Source organism: Triticum urartu, chromosome 4 (assembly GCF_003073215.2).
Source record: "Triticum urartu cultivar G1812 chromosome 4, Tu2.1, whole genome shotgun sequence".
Lineage (NCBI taxonomy): Eukaryota > Viridiplantae > Streptophyta > Magnoliopsida > Poales > Poaceae > Triticum > Triticum urartu.
Window position 1 is genome coordinate 557,018,819 of NC_053025.1, and position 10,885 is coordinate 557,029,703.

A 10,885-nucleotide genomic window follows, 5' to 3' on the forward strand; every position below is an offset into this window, starting at 1 on the left:
GCATGGATAATAAACGATTATCATGAACAAGGAAATATAATAATAACTAATTTATTATTGCCTCTAGGGCATATTTCCAACAGTTCAGACATATACCGGAGTACCGGGGGGTTACCGGACCCCCCGGGGAGTTTAATGGGCCAAGATGGGCCTTAGTGGAGAAGAGGAAGGGCGACTAGGGCAGGCCGCGCACCCCCTCCCCCTCTAGTCCAAATTGGACAAGGAGGGGGCGGCGCCCCCCTTTTCTTCCTCTCTCTCCTTCCCTTCCTTTCCCCCTCCTACTCCAACTAGGAAAAGAGGGAGTCCTACTCCCAGTGGGAGTAGGACTCCTCCCTGGCGCGCCCTCCCCTGGCCGGCCGCCTCCTCCCCCTGGTCCTTTATATACGAGGGCAGGGGGCACCTCTAGACACAAGTTGATCTATTGATCTCTCCCAGCCATGTGCGGTGCCCCCCTCCACCATATCCCACCTCGGTCATATCGTAGCAGTGCTTAGGCGAAGCCCTGCGTTGGTAGCAACATCATCACCGTCATCACGCCGTCATGCTGACGAAACTCTCCCGTGAAGCTCTGCTGGATCGGAGTTCGCGGGACGTCATCGAGCTGAACGTGTGCTGAACTCCGAGGTGCCGTGCGTTCGGTACTTGGATCGGTCGGATCGTGAAGACGTACGACTACATCAACCATGTTGTGCTAACGCTTCCGCTTTCGGTCTACGAGGGTACGTAGACAACACTCTCCCTTCTCGTTGCTATGCATCACCATGATCCTGTGTGTGCGTAGGAAATTTTTGAAATTACTACGTTCCCCAACAATAGCCCTGTGTTGACGTGAAAGCAATCACCGGGCGGCAGGCCTTGTTAGCAATCTCAAACCTTGATACTGATATTGATATATGCAATCATACTTCATAGGCACCTCGCATGACCACGCGACATTCTCATCATCACCTCAACTTCCTTAAAGCGTCTTCTTTCTTTTTTTAAAGTAAAATAAAAGACTATTTTGATTCCTTGACCATGCATGGAATCGCTTGTTTGATTTCACTTATCAAAAATGGAAATGATCTGGAATGGCCGACGCGATGGTGGAAGTGGTGGTGAGGAGACGACGACGGTGCAAGCGGCGTGCACATGTGCAGAGAGCTCGATGACATGGGCGACGCACCCAAAGCTGCAACCATGGGGCGACGAGCTGCAATTGCTGTCGCCCCGTGTTGAGCGGCGACTTGTCCAGGGCATGAGCTGCAAATGAGATGGCGATGGCTAGGGATGCGAGTGGCGGTGGGCGGTGCCTCGACGACGAAGGTGATGCTGCAAGCACCGTGCTCGATGGTGTGATGGGGGGAGGGGGGGCGATATCAGAGGGAGGGGGAATGGCGAATCAAAGACAACACAACGAACGCGCGGAATGCGACTGCCCGAGGGCTAGGCCGGCCATTCAAAATAACAGTAATGTCATGTATAGTACATTAAGTAAGATAAAAATAACTGGATCCGAGACAAACCGAAATCATCAAATTCAAATTTAAAGTACACGGCCGATGAATCTCTATTTGCCAAGCCGGGACCCGGGAGCATCAAAAGAACCTTCTTTTCTTCTCTCACCTTCCTCCCCCTTGACCGAAGCCGCTTGGCCCACTCCAACCTCCCAAACCCTGCCATGGGAACCAAGAAGAAGACGAAGCCGAGCAGGGGCAGGAAGAAGGCGAAGACCAGCGCTGACCAGGCCCTGGCGCTCGACTACGTCCGCGCCTGGGCGCACCCCACGCCCCCTCCGGAACACTCGACGGCCGATGCCGCGGACGGCTTCCTGCCGCCCCATGCCGCGCGCATGGCCTCCGGCGGCGGAGCCAACGTGCTGTTTGAGCTTCACTCCCATTCCAACCATAGCGACGGGTTCCTTTCCCCCTCCGCTCTCGTCGAGCGCGCCCACCGCAACGGGGTTAGTCGGTCCCTATCCTCTCCTCTGCTTGCGCGGCAGGTGTTTGAGAAAATGCGTGCGAGGTTCGGCTAGCGTTTTCTGTCCTGTGCCGTGTAGGTTCTCCCTGGAAAATTATCCCATCTGCAAATCTTCCAGTGTTGAGCGAATACAAGCATTGTCTCCTGATCGTTCGCCACATGTATAGCATGCCTATTGGTTTGATTTTGGTTAGTAGAAGCCTCATAGGCTTGTATTGTTAACTTGTTTAAAATGCTGTACTGGAGCATCTTAGAGGAAAGTCTGTGTGTCCTCTCAAAGCTTTATTCGGCCTTCAATAATTGCGTTATTCCATCAAAGTTAAAAAGACAAGACAAAGAAGATAATAGAAGAGATAATGCCTGCGGTATGGGCACACTGACACCACCGAAGTTAATTGAAGTGGTGATCTGCTGACTGCGTTAGGTAGTTCACAATGTGCATTATTGTCATCTTTAACTTTTTATCTCTCAGAAAGCAGAAAACATCAATTGGTTTAATTCCATTTTTCTTCTTCTCATGGATCATTTCCGGGTGCAATATATCTTATTTCCACAATGTTTCTGTTACGGATGTCTGCCAGGTTTAGTGTTACTGTTATATGGTATCACACTTTTGATTGTTGAAAAATAAGAATGATTAAATTATAAATGCCGGTATGCAGGTGAAAGTTCTCGCCCTAACAGATCATGATACCATGGCTGGTATACCGGAAGCTATGTCTGCAGCTCATAAATGTGGCATAAGAATAATTCCTGGAGTAGAAATTAGTGCACTACATTCTCCACGGTAAGAGCCTTTTTTACTTTGCTTACAAAGGCATTTCTCATGTTCAAAGTGAAAATAAACAATACAGTGATATATTTTTAGAGAAAACATTACAATGCAACAAATCAGTCAGCATATTGCATAAATACCCTCGTCGTTTAGAACTATGATTGTCCAAAGTTGCAGCTACCTTGTTTCTGTATGGGAGGGTTTATTCATGTTACTTATCGCTCAGCAAAGCCATAAATCTAGAGCCTGAAATTGATAAATTTGCTCATGAGCTGGTGCACTTATTGCATAAAGAGGTATCATTTAAAGTGAAATATATGAGTTAAATCAGTTTTTATTAGCAGCCATTTGCTGTTTTATCTGGACAGAATGCTGATCCCAAGAATTGTCGTTTGTATAGATCAAAATTTATCACCTCTTAAATGATCCTTTTAGAAACACCTTGCTCCTTTCATGTATGTCATATTTATATTACTGATGATCATTGATCAAAAGTCAAAACATATTTGTCTGACGTGATATAAGTGATTTCTGTCAAAATAACGATACATTGGCCAGTATTTTATGCCGTTCACTGTACATATGTTGCCTTTTGCCCTTTGGGCCTTAACTTCCCCTGAAACTATTGTCTAAAAGGGAAATTCCTGGCGCTGGTGAACCTGTTCATATTCTTGCATACTATGGTATGTGTGGCCCATCAAGGTTTGATGAGTTGGACAGCATGCTCTTGAACATTAGAAACGGGCGATACCTACGCGCAAAGAATATTCTGGCAAAGCTAAACAGTTTGAAGATGCCAATAAAGTGGGAGCGTGTAACTAAGATTGCTGGTGAGGGAGTGGCACCTGGTCGACTCCATATTGCAAGGGCTTTGGTTGAAGCAGGTTATGTAGATAATGTCAGGCAAGCGTTTAATAAGTATCTTGGTGATGATGGCCCTGCATATGCCACGTAAGTCATACAAGTAATACTTCATTCCACTGAGCATTTCATGCTGAGAAAAATGCTTAGTGAACAACTGTGCGTGTATTTTCTGCAGAGGGAGTGAACCATTTACTGAAACTGTGGTGCAGATGATTAGCCGTACTGGAGGTATATCTGCATTAGCCCACCCATGGTCATTGAAGAATCCGGATGCCATCATTAGGTCCTTGAAAGGTGCTGGTCTTCATGCTATGGAGGTTTACAGAAGTGATGGGAAGGTTGATGGTACGTATGTCGCTTGCACAGTTGTAGTACATAAATAGGTGATTCGAAATAAAAGGAGATACTCCTATCACGTGCCAAATACTTATTTCGTTAGCATTAACTCTTCAGGGTTTAGTCAATTAGCTGAGAAGTATGGACTTCTGAAGCTTGGAGGTTCAGATTTTCATGGAAAAGGCACGAAAGACGAGACTGACGTTGGAGAAGTTAAGCTTGCTATTACAACTTTATCGTCCTTCTTGGAGATGGCTCGGCCTATCTGGTGTAGTGCAATGAAAGACATCTTACTGAAGTTTGCAGAGGAACCATCTGCTGCCAATCTAGGGAAGATACTTAAGTTTGGACAACTTTCAAATTCTGATGGCTTTGCACCAATTGATAGTGGTACAGATGTTGTTAATCTCTGCTTATCTTCATGGTTAAGTTATGATGATATGGAAGATATTGAGCTTGAGGAAGTACGATCAAAGCTTGTTTGCTACGCAGCAAAAACATAACATCAACTACATGACCATGTGCAACAATGTATTTTTCCCTATCCGGAATGTGCTCCTCAACATACCCACATTTTACTCTGTTCTTTTAACAGCCCATCAGAGCTTTTTTTTTGTTTGTTAGCTGATGATGTTGCTGAAAGTAGAAAATATATTGAGTGGGTCATTAATATTTTAACAAGGAATTCCTACTCCTGGATGGTAATTAAGTACACTCAAATAGGCACCATGAGAGCATGCAAGTATGCAACTGTTTCTTTAACGAGCATATCACCTGTCTATAACCGCACGAATTAAGCACATATCAATTACTCTACTAGCGCAGTTTCATTTTCAAAATCATATTCATTGTGCATCTTCAGTATCTTATATTGCAGACATTTTGGAATGGGGACTATCCTGGTTATTTATGTAGTTCCAGTCAGTGTCTAACACACAAGTTCTCTTTGAGGAATTTGGCCTTTAATGTGCTTTTCAGTTAATACTTGTGACCATATGCTTTGCTAATAAATTCGTGGAACTTCACATAAGATTTCCTTACAACTGTAGTTTTTTTTAGTGAAATGAATTTGATTGGCCAAATAAGTTCCGTACAACTTAGCCTCTTATTCAACGTAATCTAAGGGGCAAGGTAGCTCTACAAATAACTCAAGTGTTGCTGTATGCAAATAGGTTCATGGAATCCAAGCTTTTATCATTATATAACATAATAAAGCTATCAGATAATGGATATTCATTTCTGCATGATGTATGCTCATTGGGCATAATTTAAATGACCGGCCATGAGCTTCATGTTTCCTGAGAAAAAAGACACTCTTAATCAAACCTTCCATAGCACACTAGCATAGCCTAGTGGTGGAAAGGGGCTGATGACCTCCCACCAACCCAGGATCAAGACATGGTAGTTGCAATTTGGGTCTGTTGCACCAATCAACAATTATACTGTAGGGGCCTCCTTTGCAGTCATTCTATAAAAAAAATCAAACCTTCCATAATTACGTTGTTTTGTGAAGCTGAAAAATTGAACTGCAAAAACGTCTTATATTTAGATATAGAGGGAGTATGTGATTAATCATGTTTTTTTTCAACTTTGAGTTTCTTACCCTCATTTTTCAGCTTCATGTTTGAAGAGTTTGGGATAGAAAGCCCTATACTGGAGGCGTAGGATGTAGATCTTACACCCCTTGGGCCTTTAGCCTCGACCATAAATAAATGAAAAAAAATTTGATGTGATATAGTTTATGATAAGAAAAGATATGAGAAACGATCAAAATAAGCAACTACATACTTGCTCATACATATTAATTTTATTAGCTTTGACAAACCCAATCCTGAAGCATGATCCTTTTGTTTAGCCATGTTTAATTCATATGTATTTTTTTGAGTTGGCATACAGGAAGTATATAATAAGTTGAATAATACCATGAACGGGATTAAAAATAAGTGACCTTGCCTTCTTGGTTTGGTGTCGCTTTCCACCCTGCCTCCAAGCCAAGGCCGCCAACACTGTCACCCTGTTGTGGTGCTGCGTCAGTAAGTAATCTACAGCATAATGAATCATATTGTTATGTTGTCACACCTATTTCCTACTCGATCCTTTCGTCTCTATTTAATTTATATGACTTGTTTATGCCGCTGAGGCTCATGTCATCACCCATCACCAAATTTGTCACACTCTTTCCTGAAAGGGCATCAAGACCTAACGATTACGTGCTCCGCATGATTAGCATGTTGCCAAATCGGCTGTGATGCATCATTAGGCCTTAATCTTTGCCTCCTCCGGATGGCCACTAATCCATGTTGGCCTCTTTGCCCCACAACCACCAGTTCATATTAAAGCATTATCGTCTGCATGTAGTATTTTTTGACTTGCAGTTTAGAACATTATCTCCACCCATCTGATGTTTGCGCCCATGAGGTGAGGGTATGTTTATGCTGAGATGGGCCAACGGCACTCGGCTGGCAGGTGTTGCCTCTCCTTTCTGCTTTCGTTTTTTTGCGCTTGTTTTTTTCTCTGCCGGAGATGGTGGTCTTGGTCACGGCTGCTTTGTGTGCCTACTATACTACTAAGCTGGTCTAAGATCATGTGCATTGCCTGATGATGCCAGTGGAAAGCCGCCATTGATTAGCTGGAATCGACGCTGACGCTACGAGGCCGTGGATTTGTAGCTAGGGGCGGAACCATAGGCACCGAAATTGTTAATTTCCAGCTTGCTGAAATGGGTTTGAAAAAATATATTTTGCGATAAGTATCAAATCTATTATTAAAGTTCATCAAAATACCATTACTGTCGTCAGAACGAGCCGCTCATGTGCTAGAACTGTATTAGACCCTTTCAATGACAGTGGGGAAGTTCATGTGTTCGTGCCCCTTAGAGCATCTCCAGCCGTTGGCCCCCCAGGGGACGCCTGAAATCGCCTCCTGAGAGCGAGCCGGCGCAAAAAAAAGGCCTAGGGGCGAGTTGGTTCCCAGTCGCCGGTCCCAGGGCCGCCCCCAGACGCGCATATTTAAAAAAAACATTCGGTGAATTCGTTTGAACACGGCTAAATTTCAGCCAAATTTGGCATATATTAAAATGTTCGGCGGTACATAGCAAATATAACTAAAACAGAAAGTCGTTGAACGCCAAGTAGTCGCCGTCGTCGCCGCCGCCGTCGTTGTCGGGCTTCTCCTCCTTGACGCAGCCGTCCTTGGTGGATCCCTGACCGGCGTCCCCAATGCGGACCGGTGGCGGCGGCGCGTCGTCGTCGTCGCTGTCCTCGATGACGACGACTCCTCCTTCGTCACGGCCCCGGCGGCGTTGCTCGAACCGCGCCAGGGCAGCGCGCTGGCGCTCCCTCGCCATCTTCAGGGAGTCCTTGCGTGCCCATTCCAGGGCCGTGTCGTCGTCGAACTCTGCGTCGCCGTGCTCCGTCTTCACGGCGGGGAGACCCGGCTCCGTCTTCACCGGCGCGAGCCCCGGCTCCGTCTTTAGCTTGACGAAGCGTGGAGGAGCCGACGAGAAGGCGCGCCGACCGCCCTCGTTGATGACGATGCCGGCGCTGCGCGTGCGCCGGCCAAGCGGCGTCTCCGCCGCGGGCTCGGCCTTGACGCCGAGCAGCGCCGGAGAGCCAGAGGAGTGGGAAGAGGAGTGGGAGGAGGACGACGAGGAGGAGCCGAACCTCCTGAGCATCCATTGCCCGGCGCGTCAGCGGTGAGACGGGGCGGCCGCCCTCGCCAGGGAAGGGTAGGCTAGCGGCGGGTTGTTGCCGCCCTCGAGCGTGCGGCCGGGGACGCCCCACCACAGGTGGCGCCCCTCGCTGTTCTTCATGCCGCCGACCACCAGCGCCCCGTTGGTGGACGCCAGCCTCTGTTGCTGGCGGCGCTCGAAGTACGCCGCCCACACCGTGTGGTTGTCGGCGGCGTATTGGGGAAGGGCGCGCTGCTCCTCGGTGAGGGAGGCGCGCACGATCTCCACCTCGTCGGCGAAGTAGCGCGGACACGCCACGGTGTCGGGCAACGGGGGAATGGGCACTCCCCCGTTGCTAGCCTCCACCCCGTCGGCCCGACGCGCATGTCCGGCGGCGCCGGGATGTTGGCCTGGAACAGGAGCCACGACTCCTGTTCGCGGAGCGAGCGGCGGTCGAAGCCGTTGGCCACCGCCTCGTCGCCGGGGTAACGCTCGGCCATCGGGAGAGGAGAGGGAGGGCTCGGCGGCGTACGTGCGGGAGAAGGAGAGGGAGGCTCGGCGGCGGCGCACGGGAGAGAGAGAGTTCGGCGGCTGGGGCTGGTGTGGCCAGAGGCGAGGGAGGCCGCTGGCTTATATAGCCGCGTCGCGCCCGTGTGTACGCGTGTGAGGGAGGGGAGGCGTCGGCGCGTCGCCCCGTGACGCGCCGCCCGTGAGGAATCAATGTCAACGCTGACCGGCGGCAGCCTTGCCGTTGATTCTCCGCGAGAAACCGAGGCGTCGGGGGAAGACGAGGGCGGTGTCGCTGACGCGGCTGGCCCGCGGCTTTTTCGCGCCAAAACCGCTCTCCCCGGTGTCCCCGGGTGTCCCCCAACGCGCCGGGTTCGGTCTGGGTCCGTCAACGTTGATTTCGGTTCAGGCCGGTGAAAATTGAGCTCCTGGAAACACGACTGGATCGTTTTTTCGACACCAACATGAAAAAATCGTCTGACAAGATTTTCCTAAGAGCATAATTGGAGATGCTTTAAAGACCAGCATCCTAGAGCCGCAATCGTCGCCATTACATGTATGTTTTGGGTTCGCGGTGCTCCGTTTTTCTTCTAGAATTCATGTTCCAACCGTGCGTTCCAAATATTCCAGCGCAGCGCCCAAATTTCTCGGCCCTGGGAGAACATAAAAACATACTCCCTTCATTTCTAAATATAAGTTTTTTTAAAAAATTTAATATACTACATTATAAAAAAGGTTTTCTCCACTTTGTATGTAAAGCAACTAACCGATACATCAAATGATAAGTGCTAAGATGAAAACAACACAGTCACATCCAAAAGAAAAGAAAAAGAAAATACGAGAGAAACAAATGCTAACAACGACGGATCGACAAAAGCGAAGAAAAAGCCTCGTGGCCGTTGTATCCACCGAAGATCGTCAACCAAGCTCCGAGCCATCAAAGCACCGATACCAATCAACACCTTTAAGAAGGAACGCGACGATGACGACACTGCTGCCAAGAGTTTCCCCTGATACGCTGTGAGGAGAGAGGAAAGGTAGCTCCGACGCCCTTCAGGAAGGTCCGGCGGTACCCACAAGCGCCACCGCGTCGGTGTCGGCCAAGCCAACAGGGATTTCTCCCGATCGCAACCTCCACCTCAGGCACTCCAGAGCTCGCCACCAATCAGACCCTCACCCTGCGCCAACCCGGTCACGAAGCTTCCCACGCCGTCTCACCACGGTACCGTGAAGCATGGTCCGCACAAGGAAGAAGAGGAGCCGGGACTAGGGCAGCAGCATCGTCGGCACGCGGGAGGGCCATACCTCCACCATCGAAGACGGTAGCTGACCGGACGCAATAGCAGGAATATACCAGGCCCGTGGCCGCACAGGCCCCGTTGGGATCTCCGAGGCCCGTAAAGTTGCCGCATTCGCGCTGCAGCCGGCACGCAGCCGCCCCTGTCCAAGCCGCTCCCCTACCTCCCCGCACAGAGAGCGGCCAAGTAGAAGCACCACCACCACGCGCACCGCCGGCCACCACCACCAGGTCGCCGGACCGCCATCGGCCGAACCGCACCACCGCCGCACGCCCGCGACGGAGAGGAACCAGCGCAGCCGCCAGCAGCCCGAAGCCGGACCCCAGCCGCCGCCCACGCCGCCTGCCGGGCGGATCCGGCCACCGCGGAGAGGCGCGCACCGTCGCGCAGCCGGCCACGCAACGCCAGGGGGCCGCGGTGCCCCGCGCCCGCACACGAAGGAGGAGCCCGCGCCGCCCCATCTCGCGCGGAGAAGGAGGAAGAAGACGCCCCGCCGCCGGCGGCGGTCGGGCTTTGCCCGGCCGCGCTCCTTGGCGGCGGCGAGGGAGGAGGGAGGAGGAGGGGAGGCCGACGGCGGGGAGATCTGGGCGCCCACCCCGGCCGCCTCGCGGGTGGCGGCGCGGGGGGGAGGGTTTCGGGGGATTAGGTAGGCTCACCGATTGTCCAATATGGACTACATATAGATGTATGTAGATATATTTTAAAGTGTAGATTCATTTATCTTGCTCCGTGTGTAGATTATATTGAAATCTAAAGACTTATATTCAGAAAGGAGAGAGTAGATGTACTGCCACAGTTGATGATACTCTTTCCTGGAGGACACATGCACGCTTGGAGACAGAGATGAGATGATTGCAGGACAGGATCTCGTGGTTAGGCGCCCTAGGAGATCTCTTCCCCAAAAGCTCCAAGCGACCCGTTCTTATCCTGCGGACGCGAACGGCACACGTGGACATTCCCCCTTCCAGGCCAGGCGCCCCATCTGCGGCTCACGGCCAGCTTCCCCTTCCATTCCATCCCACCCCCGTCGCGATCGACAATTCTCGCAGCGGCCACAGACCACGCGTGCCTCCGCCTGCCGTCGCGTCAAGTCGCCTCGCCGCGACAGGAGCTCCCACGACCACTACGAAAGCCGCTTTCCCCACGGACGCATCCGCGGCCGCTGCTGTTCGCTTGCCCGAGGAGAGGGGGATCCCATCGCCCCGCACAGTGATCGGAGCGTACGAGCGATCTGGTTTTCGATCCGGTCGCCTTTATTTCTCTGGCCGTCGCTCGCCTTCCGGTGCGCATCGGCGTCGCCCATTTGTGGGTGCGTTTCGGCGTGAACGGACTGTAGCGGGCAGGTTTAGGTTAGGGGGGAATGAATAGTGACCCTATCGGGCCTTACCCTTGTGTTCCTCCCTTCGCGTCTCACTTTCAGCAGCAGCGAGCGTTTTGTTTCTTTCTGTTTCGTCGTATGCATGCCGTAGTTTGTTC

The 10,885-nt window shown here is 50.8% G+C and overlaps 1 protein-coding gene across 1 annotated transcript; it reads left to right on the forward strand.

The window, feature by feature from the left end:
* The first annotated feature begins 1,581 nt into the window (after nucleotides 1-1,581).
* Nucleotides 1,582-4,646, forward strand: LOC125552659 (5'-3' exoribonuclease). The gene is made up of 5 exons (XM_048716289.1): nucleotides 1,582-1,942; nucleotides 2,622-2,746; nucleotides 3,371-3,685; nucleotides 3,774-3,943; nucleotides 4,052-4,646. Exons 1-5 carry the CDS (start codon nucleotides 1,661-1,663, stop codon nucleotides 4,435-4,437), a joined length of 1,278 nt encoding a protein of 425 aa, XP_048572246.1. The 5' UTR covers nucleotides 1,582-1,660; the 3' UTR covers nucleotides 4,438-4,646.
* The last annotated feature ends 6,239 nt before the right edge of the window (nucleotides 4,647-10,885 follow it).